Source organism: Anomalospiza imberbis, chromosome 6 (genome assembly GCF_031753505.1).
Source record: "Anomalospiza imberbis isolate Cuckoo-Finch-1a 21T00152 chromosome 6, ASM3175350v1, whole genome shotgun sequence".
Lineage (NCBI taxonomy): Eukaryota > Metazoa > Chordata > Aves > Passeriformes > Viduidae > Anomalospiza > Anomalospiza imberbis.
Genome location: NC_089686.1, coordinates 34,535,026 through 34,551,528, shown reverse-complemented (window position 1 = coordinate 34,551,528; position 16,503 = coordinate 34,535,026). Strand labels below are relative to the sequence as shown.

The 16,503-nt window shown below is 36.7% G+C and overlaps 1 protein-coding gene across 3 annotated transcripts in view; it reads left to right on the top strand.

Annotated features, from left to right (window-relative positions):
• The window catches only part of COX16 (cytochrome c oxidase assembly factor COX16), a 44,943-nt gene that overhangs the window by 17,918 nt on the left and 10,522 nt on the right, over positions 1-16,503 (top strand). For 2 of the 3 annotated variants that reach the window (XM_068193272.1, XM_068193271.1), the window contains exon 3: positions 12,638-12,700. In XM_068193272.1, the coding sequence (XP_068049373.1) occupies positions 12,638-12,700 (63 nt within the window). Of the gene's footprint in view, positions 1-725; positions 1,486-12,637; positions 12,701-16,503 lie in introns of those variants that run through there. The other variant, XM_068193273.1, reaches the window with a different exon arrangement.

Here is a 16,503-nt window from a genome sequence, read left to right as displayed (position 1 = left end):
AAATGACAAGCTTCCATGAGACTTTATGCCAAGCAAGAACACATCTGACATTTGCCTCAGAAAAGTGTAGGAAATCAGCATTTTCTCATTGGTATAAGTGTGTAGTTAAGAGGTGGCATCTGCCTATTAGAATGCTTTTGTGTTGCTGTCAAAACATTGCTCTGTTCACACATGTACTGCAATCAGTTTCACACTGTTGAGTCCAGATGGTTGCAACTGCAGCAGTGCAGTGTTTAAATGAGGTTCAGCATCCACCCAAAAAGGGAATACATCTGCAAGTGACTGGACAAGGCTGTGCCTTGTTGCTGGCTGGCACATTCCTATTGCTGTCCTTACATAAACTGCCTCAGGTATGTCTATGGGAGTTGCACATATGGGCATGTCCTGGAGTAGTGCAGTAGAAATTATCTGTTGGTTATTGCTTCCATTTTACTTGCCTATAAAGTCCATCTGGACGGGATTTCTGTGCCCCAGGAGAAGTTTGGTTTGTTTCTTCAGTTTGTTTCAGAAAAAAGAAGCATTACAGAATAAAATGCAATTTCAATGTTTAGTGTATAAGTTAGTATGGTTTATGAATAATGTCGTGTTTCTATATGTCACATCATTTTTTCCTTTAAATACTATGTTTCATATGAGGTGAAAATTCTAAAACAAAATCACTTAAACCTCTGAATATGTCTATAGTGTTTAAAATTACACAAATAATATGATTTATTTTTACTTAGATTTGTGGAATGCCAGTGGATCTTCTCCATCACGACACATACTGCGAGCTACTAGATGAATCTGGTTTACTGCAAGCTGACTTGTTTATCTTATTTGAGGACCTACTTCTGTGTTAAAAACCAGAATTTGCTCTATTTGAAAGACTACCAAAGATACTAAGAATTTAACTGCAATAGGTAGCAAGATGAAAAGGTGTGGTTTTAATTTTCTTCCACAAACTTTCTATTGACTGAAAACTGCAAGATATACTTACTGTAATTCTTAGTGGATAAGCATCCGTGTTTGAAATCCTATTACACCTTGGTGTTCCCCAAGATCCTCAGTCTGACCAAAACTTGATGGACTTCACCATTTCAAGGAGGAATGTGGATAGGACAAGTCACTGTGATTGGACTGGACTGGCAAAGTCCACAGTGTTCTAATAACAATTAATGGACTTTACTGCTACCAGCCCAGATTGTCCCATGCACTCAATTACCTTGTGTGTTCTGCAGGCTTTCTGCTTTATTTTATTCCAAATGGATTTAGATGGATTAAGACTCATCCTCTAGGCTTCCTGGTGTGCAAACATCCCTTACCAATGTTAAGGTCAATTTAAATTACCACTGTTAATACTCAAAAGACTCTAAATGGGTTCTTTGTATTATTAAAGATAGGGAAGTGGAATTTCAGTATCTGCTTAGCTAAATCTAAATGTATGTTTGTAGTGCTGTGCACTATGTCAGGGTTTCATCTTGCTCATTTTTCCATTGTCTTAAGTGAAATGCCTAGTTTGAGATGCCTACCTGGATGCCTAGCTATCCAGGTAATCCATAAAGGAGGTTTGAGAGGAAATGCCCCAACATAGGTTTCATTCATTTTAAAAGTAGATACTTGAGAAATATGTTGTCCTCTTTTGATGGATTGAAAATAGATTGAACTTGTGTTTTTATTATTACCCAATTGCGGTGAGACAATTACCTTCCTTTGTGTATGAATATGGTTATATTTTATTTGTGAACAACAGTGAACAACAGGTGAGCTAAACCTCTACCTAACTTCAAAGTGCAGACAATTTATGGTTTTGTATATATCTTTAAGTGGGACTTAGTTTCTCAAAGAATGCCCATCTACAGCTGACTGGAGGAAGAGCCTAAGTAGAGACTTTATGCTTCAAGTCAAAAGTATAGCTTAATAAAATTAGGTGAGATGAAGCCTGCCCTAGATACTCTTTTGCTGGAGCTTCATTGGCCAGCTGGCAGATGTCTTGAAGGTAGAAGAACTCTTATTTAATCTGTTGTTTGTGCCTGAGGCATTCCTGTATTCTTGAGAATCTGATTCCATAGGAGTTTGTCTTAAAAACATCCTGCTTGATTTAAGTGTGAACAAAATCAGAATATCTTCAGTTGGTGTTTGGTGGAATATTTTGGATGGGAAAGGTGTCCTTTCTAAACCTGTCAGCCAAGGGATGTAGAATCATTTTAGCATCTGTCACTAAACTTGGCAGAATAATCAAGTCTTCTCATCTAGCATTTTAGCATTTACTTATTTATAACTACATCTTCCTGTGTTTAATTGGTTTCAGTGAGCTAATTACACAAGCGCAGCGTGGCAAGGAATTGATGTTGGTGATTATTGTTTTCATCTTTTTATTTTCCTTAAGCAGGTCAGGTTGGCCTGGATCTCAAGTCTACTGATAAACTGGCTAATTTACTTGTATGAGTAGATTTAGTTGATTTTCAAAAACTAAGAGCATTACTGAGCTTGGCCCTAGGTCCTCCAAAAGTTAAGAAAATAATACACTGAAATGTTTGGTGCTATAGAGAATGTGAGAGGCATACATTTAGGATTGTTTATAGGTGAGGAAAAAAGGTCTTTGTCAGTCAGTTACCTTTATATCATGAAGCACATTTGACTAAATTAAAACAGAACTTGCTTTTGGGCATGGCCTGCTTAATGGGAGGGGTTTGGAATTGCATATTTAGGCAGATTGGCTCCTTGTTGATGGCTAAACAGGTACCCTTACAGTGTCTTTGTTTCTATTTACAGGTGGAATTTGGAATTAGTTACATTTTTTTATCATGTTTCAGAACTATCCAAGGCAGTAATTTCAGTCCTCCCATGTGTCACAAAAATGAAAGGGGTAGTTAGAGCTTTTCATACCCAGTATTGTGGTGGTACCAGATGTTCAGATGTTTTCTCTCTCAGTTCAGTTCAGTCCAGAAGGATTGTGTGGAAATGAGCTCTTTATCCATGTTATTCTTGAAGATTTTGAGGTTCAGCTGCTTGTGTTCAGTTCATGTTTTTGCATTGATTTCAGTAAAAGCTAATCCATTTACTTGAGCTCAAATTACTTCTCTACATTGTCTGTGGAGAGCTGTCTACTGAATCTGCTATGGTACCAGACAGAGATGTATGTTTCATTTTTTCAGACTTCCTTTCAGTTTAGTATATAAACCACCATTTTTCTGTAAAAGGCAAAAGCAGAGTCAACTCTGAGATTCAGTACGATTTTTGTTGCCACATTCTGAGGCTGACACTGTGTGTATACTTTTGAATGGTTTCCAGTGACTGGATCTGGCTAGACCAGGTGCTTATTATCACCACAGACAGCTTACAGCACTTTCGGATGACTTGGAGTTAAGATATTACCTCCTGTTATTGAGCCTCTCGGTGATGAATTACAATATACACTGAAAGTATTAAGAGTTCTTTGTTTTAAACAGAAGCAATTTTTCCATTTTTTACTTGATGGTGGTTCTGTTGTCAAGATTAGATTCAGATGAAGAGAAGGTTATTAAATGGAGAAACTCATTCTGATGCCATTTTAAGTGGAACTAATTTCAGTACATAAGAAGTTGATAGCTTTTAGATATTTACATTTTATATACTACCAAGAATTCTGCTTGCTTATTTAAGTCCTGTCACATTGCCAAAATTAATCACTGGTATTTTTGCCTTGCATCTGAAGTGATTACAAATGTGTAACTTAGCTTCAGGCAGTTTTTAGCCAAAACATAATTTAATATCCAGCTGTTTTTCCCCAACACCTCTCTCAAGCACCAGAAAACATCTAGCTTTCCAGGCTCATCTTGAGAAGCCAGTAGCCATGATGTCAGCAGATCCCAGTCCCTAGGATTTTCTGGACCTCTAGATCACTACCATATTTACAAAGAAAATGTTGAAAACCTTTTGCCCAGGCATGTTTCCATTTTAAGTGCAATTTCTGTCTAGATGGACCTTCCCTTTCTTCTCCTTTGTGTTTTGAGGCTTGAAGCCAAATGGTGCTGTTGCAAACTTCAGCTATATGGCAATCTAAACAAGCAGAGCCCAAACTCAATTACAGAGAGGTTGTAGGAATACAGGCTTTTTGGATACTGCTTAGAGGAGAGAGGTGACTTGTCTTATCGATATCTGAAATGTATGAATTAAAATATTTTGCATTCATAATTCCCACTGATTTTAGTAGAATTGTTTTGTTAATGTTGTATGTTAAGCCCTTAAAAGGCAAACCCTTTGCTATTTATGTTTTAAACTTAATTACACCAGATTTTACCATTTACCAACTTTCTCTAAAATACCCATCAGAATGTCTGATCCTTTGACAGGTAAACCTGTTACTTATTAAAAATAGGGGCAAAATATCTTTCAAAAAAGTGTGTGATGTACAAGTGTGTTGCAAAGACTACTAGTAATTTAAAGTATAATTATTTGGGAAATTACAAGCTTTTCGTAAGTACAAAGTATTAGAATATGATTTTTTTTCTTACTATAAAACTTCACTAGATGTCAGTGTGGAAAGTATTTTCCCTTAAATGCAATGGGAACTGCAGGATAAGAACTGTTAATTTCTTAAACACATGCAGATTTTAAGATGACAGTTATTAGAGTTTGGTGGTAATTTATTTGTAGAAATGCATTTTCAGAGCACTGAAAACAATTTTGATAAGTTTACACTGTATTCTAAAAATAGTTTCTGTTCAAAAAGACATTAAAAAGTCAAAATTTGTTTCATTACCTAATAAATTTCTGTAAAAAGCAGATATGTACTGTAAATGAAAATGATGCTTTAAAACATAATTCAAACCATTTTTAGGGTTAAAAACTGCAGACTTTTTGGTTTCATTTTATATTCTTGTTTATTTTCAGTGAGAAAAAAATATTCATGTATATTTTCTTGCTGTCTCTGGGATCTGGAGTTGCTTGTATGGGGGTAGCAAGCATATTTTCACATAGTTCAAGATAGGACTTAGGCACCAACTTACACAGAGAAGAAAAAAAATGCATATATATTTATAGATGTTTGATTAGGGAAAGCATTTTTAATCTGTTAGTGTGCTTGTGCATTATTTTAACTGTGTTACATGTTTATATTATGTTTGAAGGATCAGGCTATCTCTACATGAGAAGGTTGATTCTTTGGATTTCTTTGGGAGCTGGGTTTTTTGAGCATTTTTTGGTGTTATTTTATTGAAGCTTCAGTGCTTTAATTGAAGATTTACTCTCCTATGAGATAGACTTTTCCGTTTAAATTAATTCCTTTGTGTTTCTGAACTGACACACCAAGCGAAAAATAGTGGTTTGGCTATTGTACGGTGCCTTTGGTTTCACTTTGATTCAAGTGAGCTGCTGCCAGGAACCGTTTAGGTGAGCCTAATTGAACAGCCAGTGAGCACCTGGACACAGGTATTCCTGCTGATGTACAGAACTAACCAGGACACCCTCTCCACTCCTCTTCTGTCTGCTAGTACAGCACTGAAAAGATTCAGAGGAGATGAGCACAGACTGCTTCCATGCTGCCTTCAGCTGCCAATTCACGATTTCTCTCTTGAAGTTACTTGCTTTGAAGAAACTTAAGTGACCTTCGTGTTTTTCAGAGCTGCCACAAAGAGGTTGAGTCTGTGCAAAGTTAGGATATGACTAAGGAAACCATAAGGGGAAAAAAAAAAAAACCTATATTTATGCTAGTTTTCCAGCTTGAACTTGCATAGTAGGTACATAACCATTAAAAAGGAATCTTCAAAAAATATGACCAAAAAAAAATTGACTCTGCTGGAGTTGCATCCAAAGTTGCATTTTGGATTGTTTCTGGCTGATAAGTATATTCTATATAGAGGCAAAAAGGGTGGTTTTTTTTTCCCTAAATACTGGCATTACAAATTTACACCTCTTCTTATACCAAAAGGAACATTTTTTTGTACTGAATTTTACTGTGAAATTAAATTTATGCTAGCATACTCAGAGCCAAGGTTTACAGTGTTAATTTGGTATAAATTACATAAATAAATGTGCAACTGAAAATCAAACTGGATGTGAAAGCATACCAAAATTAATTAAATGATCACTACTTCCTGCTCAGAACTGAAAATTCTAGAGTCCTTTTTAGTTTTGTTGACCTAATATGGGAGAAATCTAGATATGCTTAAATGTTTGCTGAAATATGGGATAGTTTGGCCCTCATATTAGCCTTTCATTTCATTTCCCATTACATTATCACATAAAAAGTCTGCTCCAGAGTTTGGGATTGTAGGTATTTTTTTGATCAATCTGGAAGCAAGTATAAGGTTTGGATTTTGAGAGATCACTGGTGCACTGTGTACTGTAACTCTGGGAACTGCTGCTGTAACAACAATTTATATTGCTCCTTTGGAAATGTCTGCATTGATTTCTGTCAGAGGAAATGTTGTGGGGGGTTTTTTTTGTTTTGTTTAACTGTATTCTATGCAGATCGTAAAGTCAAAAGGAAAAAGTCAAAGGATACAAAGCTAGGGTTTACATTTAATCTCAGCTGTCTCCCCACTGTTTGTGAGTATTCTCATCCAGTCAATATTGTTGGATCGTATCCTATGCAGTACAGAATCCCAGAGTCATGGAGTTGTTTGGGTTGGAAGGGACCTTAAAGATCACCTAGTTTCAGCCCCTACCATGGGCAGGGGCGTCTTCGACTAGACCAGAGCGCAAAGCTCCATCCAACTTGGCTTCAAGCAATTACAGGGGTGGGGCATCCACAGCTTCTCTGGCAACATGTTCCAGTGCCTCACCACCTTCACAGGGAGAAAGATAGCCTTATGTACGTGTTTTTTATGTATTAAAGTATTTAAGTAATGTAGTTGAAGGATTGTTGTGAATGAAGTTGCACAAAAATGGTATGTTTTGCCTTGCCCTTCTCTGTTACCTAAGAGTGTATGCCAAAGAGCTTGGCATAAGTACAACCCTTGTACCTTACAACCTCTACAAGCTTTGTTCCTTTAATTTGTTAAGTAGAACAGCACTCAGCTTGACTGTAGTTTACACTGCATTTCCTGAGTCCTGGGATTTATCCTCTCCTGTCTACTGCTTCTCACTCTGCTCATAAACCACAACTTAGAATATTTATGACACAGATTTCTGTAGCAATTTATGGGAGTCTTCTCAAGGAAGATTGAAGTTGACTGATCCACTCAAGATTGCTGATTTTCCATTTAGAGGAGTTAGGCATATGATAAATGTTTTCAAAGAAGATACGCTGTGGGAGAGCTAGAATTGGTGATTATGGTTTACTCTTAAGTTTAAAAAATGGGTGGGGAGAACATATTGAAAAAATTCATATAAACAGTAGTTTTGTGGACTCTCTGTACTGTGGATGCTGCAGGAAAATTGTGTCCCATCTGTTCATGCTGGGAGGGGGAGATGAAAAAATGAAAATCTCAATCGTAATTCATGTTCATTAAATTCAGGCCACTGTCTTCTCCCACTTCCAAAGCTGAAATCTTTTTCAGTGGGATATTATTTTGTGGAGGATAGAGTTGGAACAGAAACTCATGTTTTAGTAAAAATAACAAAGTAGTTTTAGGGTAGAAATATCTTCTACTGTTTTTTCTGGAAATGCTTGCTAGAGGGAAAGTTCTGTAAAACTTTGGCATACAAATATTTGGTCAGTACATGCCAGGACACAAGTATACAATGTACTGCACTGACTTATGTAAAAGGAGGCTGTTAAAAGCACAGTCCTCTTCTAACGATGTGGCTGTCTCCTGACAGTTTCCTTGTGTAGTAACTGAACCCATCATTTTAGAAGATGTAATATATTCAAGTCTTGGTTTGCTCTAAAGCCCATGGCCACAAATAGTACATGGACAAATAAACAGTAATGTTTGTAGCATAGAAAGACTGCTTGTCAGGATGGGCTGTTTGAGTTACGGATCCAGGCTTACGTGTTCTGTGGACCACTGTGATGTTACCCTGAAAATAAGAATGTGAGTCAACTTGGTGGTCCTCTCTGAATGCTCAACAGGAGTGACACTGCTATTCTGTTTTGTATTCCTGTGTTTAACAGGACCATATAATAATTTGGGTTGGAAGAAACTTTCAAAGGTCTTTTAGTCCAACAAGTCCTGCAAGGATCAGGGAGATTTTCAGGCAGATCAGATTGCTCAGAGCCCTACCTTGAATGTTCCCAGAGATGGGGTATTCACCACTTCTCTACGCAACCTGAGCCAGTGTCTCACCACGCTCATTATAAAAAGCTTATTTCTTATACATGGTCTAAATCTACCCTCTTTTATTTTAAAACTGTCAGCCCTTGTCCTGTTGCCACACACTTTGCTAAAAAGTTTGTCTGTCTTTCTTGTTAGGCCCCCTTACTGAAAGGCCATAATCAGGTTTCCCCAAAGCCTTCTCTTCTCCAGAATGGGCAAACCAAGTGTTCTTAGCCTGTCCCCATATGGAGAGGTGTTCCATGCCTCTGAACTTTGAAAGGGGTAGTGATGGTATTCTTTGGGTTCCCCTGTGGAGGATCTGTCCTTTCTTTATCCTGGAGCTAAAGTTAGTGACATTCACAAATTTCTCAGTTGCTCTCCACCAATGTTATTTGTTTCTGAGCCAAAATGAACTGTGGTCAATGGGTATCAATACAAAATTGTTAGCGGAGAATTTTTTTAGTAGCAGCACTTTTAGGTTTATAACAGTACCAAAAATAGTCGTGTCAAAACTATAAAAATCCTCTTTACTGAGATGAGTGTATGTTTTCCACAGGGCACTGCAGGAGTCCCTGGTTTGACAGGGGCTGCAAGCACCAGTTATTCCTGCTTTGTTGTGTAATGATGCCTCTTGTCTGCACCCCAAGGTGCACCATTTCTAACACCTAGTAATGCTGCCCAGGTTCTAATTGAAAAACTGAAATGTCAGCCTTAAAATGAGAAGCGTCAGCCTCATTTCAAAAGTTTCTAGTTACTTACAGCCTCAAGTAGCTGCCTACTAAGATTTCTAAGAATGTTTCTGTGCTTAACCTCTATTACTTTTAGCTGTTAAGAATATTTTTAAAGTCTGTTTCTTTGGGAACCTTTTGAAGTTAAGTAAGGGTAAATCTGAAGGAATGGTGGGAGTGTGAAATGGGACAAAATTCTAATTTGAAACCTGGATTCCTAAACATTTTCTGAGATTTTTCTATACTGTACTTGCCCTTGCCCTTTCAGTTGATGTAATATGAGATAAGCCTATAATGCAAAAATATGGAGAATGTTTTATTCATTTTTGCTGCAAGTGCTAAAAAGGAAAAAAAAACCACCCCAGAAGAAGAAAATAAGTAAAGCCTTTAAAAATTGTATTTATAGTATTGGTTTCAAAGCCTTGCAGACAGCATCTCATGAAGGTTGTCTAAATACTTGCATCAAGTATTTCAGTAGTCTTTCAGTAAGAATTTAATGTGAAGTTATGCTGTAATTATACATGCACACATCTTTGAATTCTACATTTAGAGATAAACTCTGAATTGAAATGGATCTTAGAGGAGCAGCTGAGATTTTGCTGAACAAGTGCAGTCCTCTAGTGTAAAGGAATATCTTTTCTGTACCTTCCTTTCTCCTAAATAGTGGTGGAGAGGACACTGTCAGGCTTTTACGGCATTTGGGCTTTGTCTGCTGCCATCATCATATTTACTAATACAGATTTGTATCCATGATTTAGCTGAAGATCTATTTGCCAGTGCATAGCTGAATACTTCTAGCTCATTTGGCAGTATTTGTTGGCGTAGCAGTCATCATGGAAGCAAAATGTATGTTTGTATTTGGATCTTGTGGCAGATGTGTAATACAACAGAGCTACTGCTTTGGCATGGGCACTTTCCTGGCTCTGCCCCCATTTGAAGTGTTTCCTGGTTATGATCTGTGATTGTGGCTCATATTGGTATTTATCTGCCTTTTCGGATTGAAAATAGTGTCATTCTCTTTTCTTTTTTTCTTTTTTTTCTTTTTTTTCTTTTTTTTTTTGTTGTTGTTGTTCTTGTGACGTTTCAAAGATGGCGCAGCATTGTACAAACACAGTGGAAACAAAACACTTTTTCTCAACTTCTATATGGGTTCCTAAAACAATTTATAACCCACCTCTCTCATTTGGTAGCTGAAAAGCTGGGGTTTTGCAGTCAAGGCATTAGAAAGTACAAGTGACTGGATTACTGTGCAGGCTCAAGTATGTTTAAATGATTCTGTGTGAGTATGTATGTATGTAGGGGACAAAAAAGATAAAGAGAAGAAATACTTTTTTTTGGTGGAACTTGGGGCAAAAGAACGAGTTTTGCGGAGTGAGCTTAAGGTGTATATGTAGTTTGCCCTCAAAACAGGGTTTAACTAGTCTTTTTGGGTAAGTTAATTTGCCAAATAAAATTTCTGCTTCCAAAGAAGCATCACTCTCTGTTCATTTTGCATTTACAGGGTATTTTTTTAAAAGAATTTTCAACTAGGCTCCTTCAGTTCTGCCTTTTTGTTAATATTAAAGTTACAGCATCAAATTGGAATGCTGTGTCTCAGTTTTAGCTGTTTTTGTGGAGGCAGAGCAGGGTGAAGACAGGGGAAAGTCTGAAGACAGAAAGGGCTGGAAGGAAGGAGAAGTAGCAGTAGCTTAACTGATTGTTTGCCTTTGCCTTTGCCTTACACAAATGTGGCCATGCAAATGCCACACATTAAACAAACACACCAAAAATTGATAAAATAAAACTTGATAATGGGATGTTGAACTGTCTTTGTAAGTTAAATTCTGGCTGTATTTAATTAAGTAAAAGTGATGTTTCAACCATGACACTTTGCCTTATTATTAAATGGAGGGAAAATGTAGGTGAAATAAAACTGTTGCTGCCTTACTTACTGGAGCTTTCATTTTCCCTTTGTGTTCTCACAATACACATATGTGTATTGTGAGAACACAAAGCATAGCAAAAATTGTTTGCATTTAGTTCTGAATGAGGTCCGTGATCACTCTTCTTTCTGTGAAAGCAAGCTTCAAAGCCTGTCTGCCCAAAGACTTTGCTTTTCTGCACATGTGATGGATGGGTTTATTGTTCTAATAAAGCATGGCTGTTGGAGGTTGTGGTCACAGGAGAGACACAATCCATCTTTAAGGAGGGGCAGTTCTACAGAGGCCTTGAATGCCAAGACAGAGATGGAACATTTCATTTTTTATTTGATGTAGAGGGCCAGTGCAGAGACACTATCTTGCTTTACAATTTTTTTTTTTTAATTACTAAGAAGGTGGGAGTTGTATCCGGTACAAACATCAACCATTTTAGAGATTTTGGCTTAGGTCCCAAGTGTAATGAATCTGGAGGTGGCAAATGTGTGTGTTTCTATGGCCAGATCGCTGATGAGGTAGGGAAATCAAACCTCTGGCCATGCACAGATGGCGTTAGACTTGCCTGTCTGAGCATCCATCCTTAGGAACTGAGATCTTACAGGCTGTATGCTAACTAGCAGGCAGTGCCTGTAATCAAGGGGAACATTATGGCCTAGGGAAATTCTTCAGAGCAATTCCCATCAATACACATAGAGATGTGTATTTTAAGTACCTTTGATAAGTAGGAACTCTTGTTAGAGGAGAATCTGATGGTGGATCTTCTCATTGGCCAGGCAAATTCTGTTATGTGTATGCCCTCCTTTTTGTTTTCTGGACTACTTGTAGATGTTTGACGTTGGTTGTGATGAGGGTTACTGAGCCCTTTCTGCTCAGATCAAGAAGCAGCAAATTAGGAGTAACAACTTTTCTTCACTGAATTAGCTGTAGTTGCACTAGTGTACGAGGGATGTAGAATTACACACATTACCAGTTTCTTTATGGATCGGTTTTGGTTTTTAAGCTCTAAAAATGAGACTGTTCTCTCATGGTGAATTTATTTGGTATTTTAATTATATTGCCCAAAGACTGTGTCTGAGTACTGTGTATGTGGCTGTTTGAGAAGAAGGTAGAATGCTTTCTCTAAGTGTGAAGAATGCTAATTATCTTTTTCCCCTTAGCTTCTGCTCTTAGACCTGTGGGAGACAGGCATTATGTAGCAAAGGGAGAGATGAACATCACTTCTTCCGGGCTCAGAAGTTAAAACGTGAAATGTGTCTGCTGTGGTTCATTGACATGTCTGTTCTTAGATTTGTTCTTTCAATAAGCATCTCTGAAAGGTGTCAGGAAACGCCAGCACTGTCAGTACAGAATCAAAACTAGGAAAGAGCTGTGTGTTCACCACAAAATGGGAAATTCAACTCATGCTTTGACTTTAAAAACCAGGATATATTGTATACCTATTCACTGAACTCACCATTCAGAAGTATAATATGTTACATGATCCCAATTTTATCTTTCTTGTGCTTGTTTCATTTATTTAAGCTTTGTTTGGTTTAACAGTTTCAAACTTAACAGGAACGGATTTAAGTATCTAAGGTAATGCTAGTGCTGGGCTATAGTTAAAAGTGTGTTTTCCTTTGGAATTTAATAATTTGGCAGTTGATCTGTTTCTTTTCAGCCCAATTCTTGTGCTGTGTTCATCATCCTGGTATTGGAACAAATGGCACATAAACTCTTTTAGAGGAGAGGAAGATTTGCATGTACCAATATTCAGTTTATTTGAAGTTAAGATTTCTTAAAAAATATATTCTTAAAAGCAAACATTTTTGCTCTATTTTTATTTGTCTTTCAGGTTGATCCAGCTTTGAAAGAAAAATTAAAACAGAACACTGTGACACTGGAATCTGAATATGAGGTAAAATAAATTTGTTGCCTGGGGTCCATAACCTTGGCTACCCTTGATTACCCTGGCCGCTGGTGGGTCGTATCTGTCCCTAACTAAAATTAGATCAACCATCTGCCTTTGACTCACTGATGTCCAATAAAAACAAGGTTTTATGTAAAGAAAGGTTTTTGAACACGTAGTGCTTCTTTCTGAACACAGCTTTACTTTGATTTCCAGGCGTCAAGTACAGTGGTACAAATAAATTCACTATTTCTGTGGTTAACCTAGTTTATAAATGTAGAGCTGATGTTGGCCTTAGAGGGAGTGTGTGTGAATGTAAGTCAGCATTTCTACTGCATGAGTTTGGATGATCTTTAGACCAAATTACAGAACAATGTGCATTATGTACTTTATGTTATTTCTTGCTTCTGAAATTTATGTGTATCTTTGAAACAACTGTCATTCCTTTTATATGGTTTCAGAAAATTTTATAGAAAAATTGTTCGCTCTTCCGTCAACACTGCATTTTCTTCAAATATTACTGAGTTCTAAAATGTCTGTTTTGACCAGTTGAGTATCCAGAGTCTCATACATTTTCAGGCCTACAAAAAGCCATGTTAGAAAAACTGGAAAAAGCCTCCCTGTGACCAGAAACAAAGGATAAAGCTATTTAAAATTATTCTTAATGTTTTAAAATTAATTGAATTAAATCTCCAACTAACACTTCATCTATCTCTGTGGCCTTTATGCTGAACACAGATTTTTGTTTTCTTCCATATCACATTTCCCATTTCTCTCACAAGCCTTTGAAGATCTCGACTGCACCCATTGCTCTCATACTTAGGTGTCCAAATGGCAGTACATGATCTTGATCATAGAATTTTACTATTTTATTATTCTTATGTCATTTGTCTGAAATAAAAATAAAACTTACTTTTTGTGCTTTCACAGGCATAATTTCACAAAATATTTTCTAATTTTTACCATTATGGCAAATAGTTTTGGGCTCTCCCCCGCTATAAAGACTTGTGTTTTCTGGTGCAGGGAGTAACAAGATGGAAAGTTCCAATGGAGACTCAAAACTTCCATATCCATTATGTTCTGAGTGCTTCTGGGATTACTGTCTTTCAGTTTCCATTCAGTATATTGTAAGGCTGCTCTGATTTATTTATGTGGAAGAAAAAATAAAAAGAACCACAAGCAGTAAAAAGAACCACATCTCAAACTCAATATCTAACCTCAAAATCAACAGATCTGTATTCTGATATACCATACTCTTTCTTCAGAAGACCAGTAAATAGGTTAAGGATAATATTTAAAGAGCCATAATCCCATAACCTTTATGGATAAATCAATGCTAATAGAAAACATCTGGCATAACAATATATTACAAGCCTTCTTAGGTAATGAGACTCTGTTCTGATGGACAGAAATGACAGAAGCAATCTTATTTTTTCTTAATCCAAACTGTAGAGAGTTCCCAAACTGAAATTCTTCCAGAGTAGTGCTTGGGTGTTATAAAGGGCAGATCAGTTCAACAAAACAAATAGTTTTGCATAATGAAAATAGATTTGGATTACTGTTTTGAAATCTAATATTAATATATACTTTATTATGGGCACCAACTTGCAAGCATACTTTAATTTCTTGCTTCAGTGAAACTTGTAAAACTACCAGCAGTCATGCACATAGTTTGCAGGCTCCACACGAAGTGTGTAACAATTTTAAGTCACTGTACCTCTGTATTCTGGGGGACTGTACCTTTTAAGTCAAGGTACCTCTGTATTCTGGGGGACAAAATCTAACCAATCACCCAGTTACAGCTGACATTTAGGAGAGTAGTTTTCTGTGGACCCCATCTTTTCCAGACTAGAGGGGTTTCAGTGGATGTTTTTCTCCTTTCTTTATTTTTTGACTTGTCCAAAATACAGCTCTTAGGAACACCTTCTAATTCAATATATAGGTCATATTGAAGGATTACACTGGTGGCTGTTACTAAATATGGTGTGATAAGAGATCAAGGGCAGTTAAAAAAAGTTGCTGTTTTGATATGTAAAGCCTTATTTTACAATATTATTAGCATTATATCTGCAGCTGTTACTGAGGATACCATGCCAGCTCTTTTGAAGCGTGGTTGACTGATAAATGCAAATGTCCTTTGGCCCTCCCCAAGACTTTTAAAAATATCTTACTGTCCTTACAGAAATGTACATATTAAATTCATACAGAATTCTTCTAGAATGTCATAATTTCTTCTATAAGCATACATAGATGCCCTTACGGGCATATTGCAAAAAGTAAAGACATTTCCAATATTTCAACCGTGTTGAAGTCTGCATTTTGTCTCTGATGTGGTGGTCATGGCAATGTAAAAAGATATAATCACAGACCTAATTTATTTTGAGGAAATTACCATGAATTAACCTTCTCATATACTAAATTATATATTCTCAAACTATAAAAGGTTTATTTCATACAGGAATGTTTCTGGTCAGGATACGGAAGAATTTACATGTGTAATTCTGCATTTCTACATTAATTCTGTAATTCTACAATACTGCATTTATTGTATCTCAGATCTGTTAATAATGGCATTTATCTTGTGTCTTGGGACATGCCAGAGGAGCAAGCTACCTTTGCATACACTCTCCATTGTTTATGCATTTCTCTCACACACTTTTGTGTCCTCATATGACCAATTATTCCCTGCTGCTCCCCTTTGCTTAATAAATCACAGCTCTGTCCACTAGTGATGCTGGTACTAATGTGAATGTAGTTCTGCTGCTGAGCTGGGCCTTGTAGAACACACTGTAAAAAATGTTGAGTGCTTGACCTGTGAAAAAAGCCTGAGTATTTTATTTGAAAGGACAACATTTTTTTTTAAGGGAGATAAAAAACCTGATTAATATGATGAGTGCAAACCATTCTTGTGGTTGTTTAACAGTCATAGTACATTCCTCTTCATCTGTTTTATGCAGTCTCAAAATAGCATTCCTTATTCTAGCACTTGGTTTCTCTACTTCTGTGAAATTAATGGTCTAATAAACACTAAAAAAACTGGCCTCATTTACATCAGACCCCAAAATATAGAATTGTCGTTAAGGGTTTTTCTAGCAAATAAAAGCTTCCTATGAATTTACTAACATTTTGCCATGGAAAAAAATAATTCAAGTTTGAATCAAATATGTGATATTCAGTGGGAATCAATAGCAATTGAAAGTAGAGGAAAAAATATTCCAATAAATAAATACGCGAAGGATTGCTATGGAAACAGTAAATGAGTTAGTCATAAAGCAGGAAAGACTGCTAAAAGATGCTAAGGACATCAGAGCTGTCTGATAAGTAATCTGACAAGGATGGGCTAAGAGGATGGTGTTGCAGAAACCAAGACTAAAATAATGAGGATGAAAAATCATGAGCAACCATGTTGGCAAAGTAGCAACATTCAAAAATGCATCTGTGTTTTTTTTAGAGAAAAAAGTCCTTTGTGTTCGAATCAGATGCACTTCCAAATCCCTTAATAATCAAACAAGATGTTAAATACCTACTAGACTGTGATGGTTTATAGCCGTGTTCTAGGAATGGGCTGGGAAGACTTCAGTGGCTGCTGGACGTTTCAGTCTGGGAATGATGGTTCTCTGGGAATCATCACTGGGCAGGAAAGTGATAGTATTAAGAGAGTTTTGGGAAAATTGGGACATACAGGCACTATTGAGTACTTTTTCAGTGATGTGAAAGAAATTGTGAATTCATTACTAATGTGCAAGTGATTTGAAAATTTTGCAATAGTAAAACTATGGCAAGGCAGGGACAGAGAGCTGTTCGTATTACTT